This window comes from Palaemon carinicauda, chromosome 9 (genome assembly GCF_036898095.1).
Source record: "Palaemon carinicauda isolate YSFRI2023 chromosome 9, ASM3689809v2, whole genome shotgun sequence".
Lineage (NCBI taxonomy): Eukaryota > Metazoa > Arthropoda > Malacostraca > Decapoda > Palaemonidae > Palaemon > Palaemon carinicauda.
Window position 1 is genome coordinate 82068886 of NC_090733.1, and position 14450 is coordinate 82083335.

A 14450-nucleotide genomic window follows, 5' to 3' on the forward strand; every position below is an offset into this window, starting at 1 on the left:
TAAAAGCTTATCATTTTCTATTTCATAGTGCTATTCTTTCTTCTTTTTTTTCATCTTGAAGTAAATGTATTTTTAGCTACTACATTCGCGGTTGACCCTCATCCAAACTTTTAGAAAATATCTCAAAAATATAAAACATTCTTATCTTCGGTCCTCTCGCCTATATACTAAATTTTCATTTGCTGATCTAATCAAAATATAAATTTTTTTTTAAACAGGTTAAATTTCATACACTTATGAATATTCAATGACATTCCCAGTTTAGGACACTTCTTCCATATATCTTTTACTCTTTAGATATCAACATTCATAACAACATTCTGGAGGACATATTTCTAGTTGAAAGTACTTCATAAATTTAAATCAACATAATTAGCTGGTTGATCAGTTTAGGTATAACGTGAGATATCTTAACAAAAACTGTTATTATTATTATTATTATTATTATTATTATTATTATTATTATTATTATTATTATTATTATTATTATTATTATTATTATTATTATTATTATTATTATTATTATTATTAGCTGAGCTTCAACCTTATTTGGAAAAGCAGGATACTATATGCCCACAGCAAGGTAATAGCCCAATAAGGAAAGAAAATCAGGAAATAGATGGAATAGTGTGCATGAATATACCCTTAAGCAAGAGATTTCTATCCCAAGGCAGTGGAAGACCATGATACCCACGACTAAAGAATAATGGTTTAATTTTAGAATGTCCTTCTCCTGGAGGAGCTGCCTACCATAGCTAAAGAGTCTCTTCTAACCTTACGAAGTGGAAAGTAGTTACTGAATAATAACAGTGCAATAGTTGACCTCTTGAGTGAAGGTCTATGGAAAATTGGGTTATGGAGAACCAGATGCTCTACAGATGTGTTTCCTTCTGCAACTACTGTACAAAATCCACCCAGTTATCCTAACATGGCAATTGGAAAAACATGAAAATATTTCTCTGCTGTTTTTGGACTCACTATTAGATTTTACCATCAATTATACCGGTTCATGGAAAAAAAAAATATGTTTTTTTCTCCAAACAAATATCTAGTACATTATATCATATATTAACAAGAGCAAACTATATGCAAAATAGTATTTGTTAATAAGAGTAAATTAGGGTCGTGGAAGTTTTAAACGGTTAAAAGAAAAAATATAATAATTTCGTTTTAATAGTTCCATATAGCTTAAAAACGCAACATAAATCTCCCAAAAAGTCAACATGTGACAGTATAAAATTAATCTCTGCCCCAATGACTAATTATAGGTGTTTGTGTTCCATTTTCATCCATTTTTCTATTCGTACATAGGACATCTTATATATAACTCTTTACTAGGTAAAACAGTTTTTCTTTCAATTCATTTTAATATCTATAATGAATATAGAATATTATGTATTATGACTACATATACAAGTACCCATGGGTAACTTCAACGATCCCCAACTCATATACAACCATGACCATCATAAAATAGCGGACAATTCTGTAAAACGCAACAAACTGTTAGTAAACCTCTTTGCACGTGACCTAATTTCCTAAATATGTATTTTTTTTGTTTTTTTTTTTGCTGCAATTATACTGAAGGCTTGCTTTTGACAGACTACGCCTGGGTTCAGTCTTGTTCTAATACTATATCACCTGGAAGTATGCTTGGTAATGTTTGAGTTTGCTGTGTGCTTATGTATAATAGTTTTCCTACAGATATAAACTACCAATGTCTATACGAAAAAGTCAAGTTAAATATTGTTGAAAAAGCATGAGGAATTACGTTAAGAAATCAAACAATCAGATAAAAAAGTGCAGGACAACCCTATCATGTGATTTGTAACACGGGGAGATGACGCAAAAGTGTTATCGAATGTATTACCCTTAGTTAAAAGTGCTGCAGAGGAATAAAACTTAACGGGAAGAGAAGAGTACGTGGTATTTTTATCTAAAATATAATAAAGAAATTTTAAAAGCTGAATCTCGATACAATCGAATACAGAGATTTGTTTCCATTAGATTTCCCTGTCGGATGGTAACGCATAATGCACACAGACATACACACACAAACACCACACACACACACATATATATATATATATATAAATTATATATATATATATATATATATATATATATATATATATATATATATATATATATATATATATATATATATATATATATATATATATATATATATATATATATATATATATATATATATATATATATATATATATATATATATATATATATATATATATATATATATATATATATATATATATATATATATATATATATATATATATATATATATATATATATATATGTGTGTGTATATCTAACTATCTCTCTCTCTCTCTCTCTCTCTCTCTCTCTCTCTCTCTCTCTCTCTCTCTCTCTCTCTCTCTCTCTCTCTCTATATCTCTCTCTCTCTCTCTCTCTATATATATATATATACATATATATATAGATATATATATGTATATATATATATATATATATATATATATATATATATATATATATACTGTATATATATATATATATATATATATATATATATATATATATATATATATATATATATATATATATATATATATATATATATATATATATATATATATATATATATATGTATATATATATATATATATATATATATATATATATATATATATATATATATATATATATATATATATATATATATATATATATATACATATATATATATACTTACTCTTACTCTGCGGGCCGCAGACTAGGCATATCCATTGCCGCTTTGACCGTTCGTCTCCAGAGAGCCTTATCCTCCGCAAGTTCTATCCACTCATTGAGGTCTATTTCCAGGATATCCAAATCTTCATTTAAGTTAAGTTTTCATCCACCTTTGTCTAGGCCTTCTTCTTGGTCTGGTACCTATGGGTTTACCTAATATAACTCTTCTAGCCAGCCTTCTCTCCTCCATTCTAAGAATATGTCCGCCATATTGAAGTTTCTGCGATCTAATAATGTTATGTAAAGGAGAAAATTTCACATTGAATAAGTTGATATGTGTATCTGATTAAGTATTTTATGAGTATTATTCGTTAGTTATACGATAGAGAGACATTAATTTAAATAGAGAGAGAGAGAGAGAGAGAGAGAGAGAGAGAGAGAGAGAGAGAGAGAGAGAGAGAGAGAGAGAGAGAGAAGGAGGGGGGGGGGACTTGGAGTCAAATGGTACTCGAAAGCCATTGTTTGTGAAAGGTGCTTATGTTGCGTTTAGTTCGCCAAAATATCCCGGCCAAACGATGAAAACATATCGCGTGACTCACTCAACAGAAATGCGCGCCTGGTTCACCGCCTGCAGGGAAGCGGGTAGTGACACAAATTAATGTATGACGTTACCATTACGTCAGAGGAGGGGACCAATAAAACACAAGAACGGTCACATGATGTGACGTATTCACAACGCCCTTGTTCTGGGATACTTAAGCCAATGATGGGATAGAAGAGGTGCGCTCTTTCCTAAAGTAAACCTTGAAAGTCGGTTGTCCCTTCTCCCTCGTCTGGAGGCGAGGGCCCGCACCAAGTGTTGAGTCGGCAGGCACTTACTAAACGTCAAGTTAACTAGAAAAAATTTTCTAAGCGTCCTAAGCAGGACGACAATGGGACCAACGATTTTACCTTTCAACCGGGAGGTATAAGATTATATACGACGAAGGGGAAATTACCAAGAAGAGTGTCAATGAGTGGACACATAAAGAAGAAGCGATCCCCAAATCGCCCACATTGAATTTAGGGATTTTGCATCCCAAATGCTGAAGTTTGTAGCAGAAGTCTATGGTTGCTGCCTCCAGACTTCAAGAGTTTTTATTGTTTCAGTCTGTGTTCAAACTAATTATTCTACGTAGAAGAATACTGTAAAACCATTATTCACTAAGTTCACCAATAAAGTTAAGGAAGTATTCGGCATTTTACCTGCACCCACTCTCTTGAGGGTTTATATATAAATAATTAATTGCACTGATATGAATGACTGATTAACTTTTATTAATTAAAAAGGATATTGAAGTTATGCTTAATGAGGAAATAGATTTTGCCCCTAACTCATCAAAAAATGGTGGCAGCTTAAATGGATAAAATGCCGTTTGATATTTATCAGTGCATACATTAGTAAATGAGTTCTTCCAGATATCTACTTTGGTGACATTGCAGAATAACATCAAGATCACATAAATAGCGAGGACGTGAGACAAAACAAGAGTTTAAACACAAGAAATAATTACCGAAGTGAAGAATATATAAACAAAAGGACAAGAAAGAAGAAATGTGAGTAAAAGAATGTCTTTCTTAAATACGCCTTTCAGTAAAAAGTAAGAAACTCTCTCATTTAAGAATCGGATTTTTTTTTGTCTCGCTAGGGTTTCTTGAATGATGCATGAATTATTTTGTTATTTTCTTGTGTAATCAAAATTTATTATGATTTTTCTAAAAGTGATGGTAATGATGTTATCCGCCCAAAGAATATAGAAGTGAAATATGATTTAGAAGTACACAAGTAGGTGAAAAACACAAACAAGCAACTTCCCATAAAAACGTGAGTTTAAATAATTAACACAAATTACTAACCCCTCTGACATGAATTCAGTAGGGAAATAGACACGAACCAATTTTTGTGGAAATATAGGTAGGAATAATAAAGATAAAAGATGGTTAGAAAAATATACTGTGTATAAGTGGTTAGTTGATACAGAAAGTAGAATACTTAGTCTGAAAATAAACAATGAGACTGCAAAATTAAACAGGCTATGTTAACCGTGAATACAAATGTAAGTGATGCTCACACAACCTTGAATGGTGAGTAATTTAAAAATGTAGCAAATTTGAGTGAGTATAAAAAATAATGTAGGAAATTATGGCGATCAGCCAAAGAGACAGGCAGGTTAACAAATCTATATAAGTTCCTATAGGTAAAATATGAGGGTGGCTCGGTAAATGAATTTGCCACACAAATGGAGGATCACGTAGCAACAGTAATAAGACATGATTCCTTTGCTGAAGGTAAGTTTATTGCTAATGATAATTCCCTATACGTAGAAATAAATGAGGCATTAACTTATGTGACCAGTAGCATCCTAGATATGAGTTTTACGAAGGGAAAGGAAAACTAGCAATAGCGATAGGATATCAGGAAGTAAAATTCTAAGGAACTAATACCCACAAGTCCTACCAGAGAAATTCTGAGTAATTTAAATAGTTGCAGGGAAGTTAGAACAGTAGACTGGAACGAGGCACAAATTACCCTAGAGTTAAACATAATAATGGGCAGAAATTTAGGTCAAAGACAGTTAAAAGAAATAGAGAGGACACATTTAAGACTAGGGAAAGATTACATAAACGGGGATAGAAATCAGGCAAAATTATGAAAAAGGGAAGAGCATACAGGGCAGAAAGGCAGGCACAGAAATAATGAACCCCATCATGAAATAAACAAAGACACCTCTCAGAACATCTTTCGGCACAAAGAAAGTTAAATGCCAATCCTCCAAAATAGTTAAGAAGGAAACAAGTTAGAAATAGTTAGCCGGATAGAAAGGAAGTCAGGAAGACGGAAGATATTATATAGGAAAGATAGGGATATGTAGCGGAGGTATATCCACGTAGCAAATGACTGTTTTATCTTATAGACACTCTGGCAAATACAGTTGAATTAATAGGATGCAATACAGTGATAGAATATTGTGAAATACCTGCTTCCAAATTTTAAGGGTGAAAATAAATGACTTGAAGAAATGAAACGCGAAAAAGTAAAAATAAAGGGGTATGAACCATCAGGTTAGATAGAGAATTAAATGCCAAAGTGTGCCGAATGATGAATAAAGATGTAGTTTTTTTAAGTAACATTTCCCAATAAAGCCTTAAGATATCGATCAAAAACGGTACTGTGATGAAGTATGAATGTTATTTGGGAGAAGTGCAGGCTTAAAATAAAAATAAGATAGTCAGGGTATGATTCTACTTGTCAAAGACAAGGCTTTTACAAAACTGGCCACTTTGTAGGAGACGAATTTGACAGAAGAAACAGACTCCCGATAAAGAAAGGGAAATGGAAATTAACTAAAAAGACAAAGAGAAAGAAGAAAGTTGAAAAATAGGAAGAGTAGCCAAGAATAAATATACTCCTTGCCAATATATAATAGGCGCCATCTAAATAAGAAGAAAGTCGACAGATGATACAGTGAATAGAAATAGAATAGCCTAAATGAAAATGGAATTCCAAGCAATTATTGTCATAGGCAAATGAAGCTATAGGCTTAAAGAATTATGCTGCTATAGGCAGAAAAGAATATAAATGATGCGAAAGGCATATGAATTAAAAGAAATACGGCTATGGGCAAAATAGAATATAAATGATGCTATAGGCATATGAATTAAAATAAATATGTTGCTGTTAGGCACAAAGATTTAAGATGAAGATATAGGCATATGAATAACAAATGAGATTTGATGCTATTAAGTAAATATAAAGTCTGATCCGTACTGAAAATATAAAAAGCTAGAATTTAGCTAGATAAGTCATAATGAAGCCTAAACAAAAATAACCCGCTGATATAAAGAAGATAGGTTAACTAAAAATAGGATGCCAGAGTTTTTCAAAAGAGATAACAATTAATCTCAGATGAAGGAAAATGAATGCACACTAATGAATTGATTAATACTGCTCCGGATAAAATAACTCATCTGAATGGGGGGTAATGAATTCTAAAATAAAAGAGTAGAGAATACAGTTAGGTAATCAGAAAGGGGCATGATTTACCATAAGGAGCATATATGTCGGGATAGATAAGAAATAGGCCGAGATTAGCCATTGCAGGCGATAGGTTAGGCAGAATAGAAGAGTTGCAACTAAAAATGAATAGAAACAGCAGCGACCGAAACTGCCAAAACTTACTAATACTTTTTATATACTGGTACAAATCATGAAATATTACCTATCAGCCAACGCCCCATAAGGAACACTGTGAGTGTTAAAATGAATTTATAAGTCTCCTTATAAATCTCGTGGGGTATATTACCCAATAAGGATAGAAGTAAGACTATTTAGATCATCATAAGTAGAATTGAAATGTAGAATATAAATGAAATGTCTATCCCGATAATAAATGATGTTTGGCTCGATTATTGAGGAGTAAGATACATAGAAAATATTGTAAGTACCCTGGTCAAAGAATATAAGCCATTCACCGCTATTAGCATTTTTGAAGAATGCTAGAAATTAGAGTGAAGTCGACGGGCTCACCTCAGCTCCTCTAACTATTGACAAAATGATGATCTACATTTTCTGGAGACATAGAGAATGAACAAGCCCATAGAATGACGCTACTAAGTTTAGTAAGAATATAGAGCCATTAAAATAATATAACTAGTGTAGAAAGAGGGAGAATAGTAGGATAAAGAACCAGATTAAAGAGTGTCCCCTCCCTAGATTTGAATAGGGTAAGTAAAAAGTGTAGATAGATTTAAGATATGGAGAGAAATAAGGGTTAAAGTGGAAATCCTGCTCCACTAAGATTTGATAGATGTAGAAGACTTTTTAGGAATGATAGGATCTTAGGGAATAATAAACAGCATTTTCTAATTAAGCAAAGCCTCAAAATAAAGTTAACCTAAAAATATGTATTGTGCAAATGAAATATAAGGCTATAAATAATGAAGAGAAATGAATTTTTGATCCTACATTAATTTAACCCGATCTCTTACCAGAGAGTTATAAAAAATAATGTGTTATGCCTCATATATATATATATATATATATATATATATATATATATATATATATATATATATATATATATATATATATATATATATATATATATATATATATATATATATATATATATATATATATATATATAAATGTCTCATTGAAAAGGTGAAACCCGAAAAAGGGTAGTGAATTATGAAAATAGTCTTAAAAATAAATGAAAAATAACCGAGTAGGATAGATTATCCAAATAATGGTCTAGAGAAGTTTAGAAATTTGTTTAGGGCATAGAGTATATGTACTTATTAATCATAAAAATTATTGTGATTTTACTCTCCAAGAAGGACTATTGTTGATGAATGAATAAGAGGAATCTTAGGATGTTTGTCCAGGATAATCCCTTTATTGGTAGGTTTATGATGGTAAAAGAAGGATTATTTAAAGTGACAGGAAAATGTTAAAAGATATATAACTACCAATATTTTTTTTTCAGTTGTCAGATAAGAAACTTCGATTTAGGAAAAATTAAAATAGAACAAGAGAAACCAAAGGTCAATAGAAATGTTGTATGTGACGTACTCCCAAAATAGGAATCATAGAACCAGATTGCATATTGCCCAAAGGAATACATACAAAGAATAAGGAGAAATACTTGTTCATAAATAGAAATGCCTGACATACTAACAAAGTACTAACAACACTCATGCTCAAGTTAGTAGGACATCCAGTAATCAAAGAATGAGTTTAATGATGAATCAAATTTTAACCTAACATAGGTGTTTGAGATTGTAAAATTAAAGCCTACATATAAGAAGTATAAAGGTCATGTAAAGGTAAGAATCCTTTAGAAATTACGATTTCATTTTCTCAATCCCATAATGGTGATACCATTGGACTAACAGGGACTAACTTGACATATGATATAAAACATACTGGTCTACATAAACTTAATTCAAAGAAAGGGTTGATAAGTCTGTAACAGAATAATTTGAGACCAGGATGAATAACTAGACATTCGTGTCTATAGATATTCTCTCGGGCAATGCCCCCGAATTTACTAGTGATTACTGAAACTATGCAATATTTTTCTTGAAGTAAGAAGGGTGAAATAAGCCTTAATAAGTCAAGTTCAAATAGAGAAATAAAAGGGGCAAATAAAATAATAGAAAGGGCTTGAGGATGTCCTGCGAACTATAAATAGACCAACATAGGAGACTAATAACAATTATTTGAAGAGATCAAATTTACATTGAAATAACTCGGTATATGGGTAACCTCAGATTTTTGTCAGGTAAATTTAAGAAAGACTACTAAACTCCTTGTGAAATAAAAATAAAATATGTGGGCACTCATACAAATATTGAGGGTAACAAATGAATGAAATTTTTTTATTATGATAAGTGTGTTATCCTAGAATTTGAATATGAATTCCGTAATCAACAAAGAAGGTCCAAATAATAAATGTGTCCAAACAATTAATTAAGGGACCACATAGATTATTGAATTGCAAACTAAGATGAAATTGTTTTTGATAAAGTTATGAGTAATGAATACAGTTGAAATATAAACCCATAGGTGGTTGATAATTTACAAATGTATTGATTCTGTTTGTAAGTTTGAATGAATAATGATGCCATTGGGGCAAAAGAGTTATTATTGCATGTTATAGGCGATGCATTGATTGATATTTTTGTGTAACACGTATAACAATGATAAACATGCATGTATATAATGAATTTTATTATGTTTTGATGTTCATTAAGTTAACTTGAATAATTATGAAGAAAGGGTAAAAATCAAAATAATCTATGCTATAAAATGTGAGCAATGTATTAAAAATAAACGGAATATAGCTAACAAAATGAAGAAAGAAGATTTAAGTAATTAAAAGATATAAAATGTGCACCAATAATGAACTAAGAGAAGTTGAATGTCTCAAAGGGGTATTTTAGTCCCATAATAATTACACAGGAAATAGTGTACAGTTAAGTACACATGGAGAGTTATAATCATTGCACCCTTTCATTTTGAATTTAAAAAGAGTAAGTGTGGAAACACACACATTGATTTTTATGCCAGTGTAGTAGATGAATCCTTGAAGGAAAGGATAAATAAGATGTTTTAATTGAGATAGTCTGCAAATGATTTCTTTTAAAGAAAAGTTTTAACATTGAAATGTTGAGTATCTTGTCACTTAAATTTTATGAATATCATTCTGAAGGCAATATGTTTGAGAATTGAAGTTCTTGAGACAAAAATAATATGCAAACAAGGTGCAAATAAAATTCAAATTCATTAAAATGTCTTTGTTATGTATTGAATATATTTCTTTCTTATGAAATAATTATGATGTTTGATGTTTTAAGACATTGATATATTTGAATTTTGGTTTTACTCATTATTTTATGACAAGAATTTGAATAGTTTTTGATGCATTTTTATGAAGAAGGTGAGAAATGTTTCTTTTGATGCCATTAAGTAACAATGATTTATCATGATGACTTTGATGAGTAAATAAGGTACCATACTGATGTTAACAAATGTTTATTAATACTGATTGCAAAGGAGTAAGACTCTTGATGAGTGATAATGTGCAAGACTTATAATTATTTCTATTATAGAAATGTTATGATTAAATTGAATTGATGATACGTATGTTTTAAACATTTATTTTCTGCCATTTATTGCATTGCATTGAAAAAAAAAATATTTTTGTGTTTTCATCAATAAGACCGAGATTTGAGGTCACAGGTAATGGAAAATAGGAATTGAATAGAAGTTAAATGTAAATGCATTTCATAATTACTTGCACAGTTCATACCATTATTAATTTTGCCTTACGTACCCAGATAACTATGGGTTAAATATTCCATTATCAAGAATTGAGAAAAATAATGTTTCAATATTGTGTTGAATTATTTGAAGGGACAGGAAGGTTTTCCTAAATATGTATTGATGATAAATGTATACAATTGCATTATCTTAAAAATGATTGATGATAATTTTCTTTTGATAATGATGATTTTGATTTGTTGTGCTGAGATGCATTTTCTTTTGATGATGATTTTGATTTATTCAGTAGTGATGTATTTTCTTTTGGTGATGATGATTTATTGATGAATTATTTGTGGGTAAGCAAAGAAATGAGTTAATGAGATGTAAATTCCACAGGAAATCAGGTACGTGACCGAGTGGTGTCATGTAAAGGAAAAAATTTCACATTGAATAAGTTGATATGTGTATCTGATTTAGTATTTTATGGGTTTTATTCGTTGGTTAAAAAATAGAGAGACATAGATTTGAATAGAGAGAGAGAGAGAGAGAGAGAGAGAGAGAGAGAGAGAGAGAGAGAGAGAGAGAGAGAGAGAGAGAGGAGAAGAAAAAGAACTTGGAGTCAAATGGTACTCGAAAGCCAATGTTTGTGAAAAGTGCTTGTGTTGTGTTTAGTTCACCAAAACATCCCGGCCAAACGATGAAAACATATCGCGTGACTCACTCAACAGAAATGCATTATCTTAAAAAGGATTGGTGATAATTTTCTTTTGATAATGATGATTTTGATTTGTTGTGCTAAGGTGCATTTTGTTTTGATGATGATGATTTTGATTTATTCTGTTGTGATGTATTTTCTTTTGGTGATGATGATTTATTGATGAATTATTTTTGGGTAAGCAAAGAAATGAGTTAATGAGATATGATTTCCACAGGAAATCAGGTACGTGACCGAGTGGTGTCATGTAAAGGAAAATATTTTACATTGAATAAGTTGATATGTGTATCTGATTAAGTATTTTATGGGTTTTATTCGTTGGTTAAACAATAGAGAGACCTAGATTTGAATAGAGAGAGAGAGAGAGAGAGAGAGAGAGAGAGAGAGAGAGAGAGAGAGAGAGAAGAAAAAAAAGAACTTGGAGTCAAATGGTACTCGAAAGCCAATGTTTGTGAAAAATGCTTGTGTTGTGCTTAGTTCGCCAAAACATCCCGGCCAAACGATGAAAACATATCGCGTGACTCACTCAACAGAAATGCACACCTGGTTCACCGCCTGCAGGGAAGCGGGTAGTGACACAAATTAATGTGTGACGTTGCTATTACGTCAGAAGAGGGGACCAATAAAACACAAGAACAGTCACATGACGTGACAAAATTACACCGCCCTTGTTCTGGGATACTTAAGCCAATGATGTGATAGTAGAGGTGCACTCTTTCCTAAAGTAAACCGCGAGAGTCGGTTGTCCCTTCTCCCTGTCCTGGGGCGAGGCCCCACACCAAGTGTTGAGTTGGCCGGAACTTACTAAACATCAAGTTAACAAGAAGAAATTTTCTAAGTCTCCAAAGCAGGACGAAAATGGAACTAAGTTCCCTATCTACCAACGATTTCACCTTTCAACTGGGAGGTATAAGATTATCTACGATGAAGGAGAAATTACCGAGAAGAGTGTCGATGAATGGACACATAAAGAAAAAGCGATCCCCAAATCGCCCACATCGAATTCAGGAATTGTGCATCCCAAATGCTGAAGTGTGTAATAGAAGTCTACGGTTGCAGCCTCCAATCTTCAAGAGTTTTTATTGTTCCAGTCTATGTTTAAACTAATTAATCAATGTAGAAGAATACCGTAAAACTATTGTTCACTAAGTTCACCAGTAAAGTTAAGGAACTCTACAGCATTTTACCTGCACCCACTCTCTTGAGGATTTAAATATAAATAGTTAAATGCTCTGATATGAATGACTGATTAACTTTTAATAATTAAAAACAATATTGAAGTGATGCTTAATGAGGAAATAGAATTTGCCCCTAACGCATCACAATAATATTGGAGATAGGCGGTAAACCTGAGAGAGCTATCAATTCATGATTATGGCGCCTGCGCCACTCTCCAGCTTCATCATCCCAAACCGGTCCCCAGATCCGTCTCAAGATACTGCTTTGAAAAACTTCAAGTTTATTTTCCAACTGTCTAGTGAGTGCCCATGTTTCACACCCGTATAGGACCACTGGACGGATGATGGCGGTATATATTTGTGTTTTTGTGGGCCTAGATAAAATTCTGGATCTTACGGTGTTATTGAGTACCCATGAACATCATGTCCCTGCTACAATCCTTAGTCTATCTTCTTCCTGGATCATGTTGTGTGACGTTGTGGAGGAGCCAAGATATTTAAATGTGGATACCGCTTCCAGTGGTGATCCTCCAAAATCCATATCTCCATCTAGATTAGGTGTTCTTAAAACCTCTATTATCTTATTTTTTGTATTGTTTATTTCAGGCCTGTACGTTCTGCATTGTTTTTAAACTGTACATATGTTTCTTCGATGCTAAGTAGATAATTTCCACAAAGGTCCACATCATCGGCATATTCAAGTCTGTCTATAATGGTATTATCCAGCTGGATGGGTAATCTGGTAGGAGGTGTAATTCGCATTATCCATTCCAGTACAAAGTTAAATAAGTGTTGATAGAGTGTTTCCCTGCTTTAGTCCTCCATGGATGTTAAAGGGTTCTGTCAGTATTTCCCCGACCTTGATCCTACACGTCGTATTCCAGTAGCACATTTGGACCAGATTTATCAATTTCACTGGTATGTGGAAGAACTTTAGTATGTTCCATTATGATGGTCCATGCACACTGTCATAGGCTTGCTTGAAATCTATGAATAGATGGTAAGAGTTTTTGTTGAACTCCCAATAATTCTCTAGAGCTTGCCTTATGGTGAAAATTTGGTCAGCTGTATCTGGGTTTCGTCTAAAACCTGCCTGATAGTCACCAATTATATCCGCAATAAACTCATAATCGTTTCTACAAAATATTTGCAAGGATTTTGTAACCAACTGGCAATATGCAAATGCCGCTGTAGTTTCCACATATAGTGCGATCTGCTTTTTTATGTAGTACTGCCAGAATCCCTTCCTCCCAGTTTGAAGGCATTACTCCAATACTCCCATATGCTATACATTGAGCTAATAATCTTATTATGAAGAGCCTGGCCCTCATACTTTATTAGTTCTGCAGCTATATTATCAATCCCAGCTGCTTTATTATTTTTGAGCTTCCTTATAGCATCTGTAATATCCTCTCTGGTTGGTGCCTCCACATCATCGATACTTCCCTCCATCTCCATTTCATCTACTGGGTTATGAGGTGGTGGCCGATTGAAAAGCTCCTTAAAGTGTTCTATCCACTTCCTTTGTATTTCTTATTTTCCACAAATTATGTTACCTTCTTTATTTCTGATGAAGTTCATTCTTGGCTGGAATCCATTTCTCATCCTATTAATTCCCCGAAATTGCTCTCACATTTTTCCATGCGCCCTATTTTCTTCAATTTCTCTCAGTTCCTCTCCTACCTTCTCTCTTTTCTTTCTTGTGGTTGTGCTTGTGGCTAAATTTCTACACACTCTTAAATCTTCTCTCTTATCAATGCTAACCCTGTCTTTTATCCATTTCATCCTACAGCGTTTTCTTCTTTCAGCAGCACTTCTGCACTCTTCATCAAACCAATTATTCCTTCTACGTGCATTGATACATGGTCCTAGAGAATCCATAGCAGCTTCAGATACTACTGACTTTATTGTCTCCCCGTCCGATGTTATTTCCCTCTTCTTCCTGTAGTCCAAATCTATTTTGTACATTTATAGCATAGGGATTTCTTACGTTGTTCTCTTCTCGTTTTTCTATATCTGGTTTGATGGT

The 14450-nt window shown here is 32.4% G+C and overlaps 1 protein-coding gene across 1 annotated transcript; it reads right to left on the reverse strand.

Annotated features, from left to right (window-relative positions):
• Positions 1-13367: 13367 nt before the first annotated feature.
• On the reverse strand, positions 13368-13879 carry LOC137646513 (uncharacterized). Its single transcript, XM_068379620.1, has 2 exons — positions 13755-13879; positions 13368-13557 (listed from the first exon to the last, which is right to left on the reverse strand). Exons 1-2 carry the CDS (start codon positions 13877-13879, stop codon positions 13368-13370), a joined length of 315 nt encoding a protein of 104 aa, XP_068235721.1.
• Between the last annotated feature and the right edge of the window lie 571 nt (positions 13880-14450).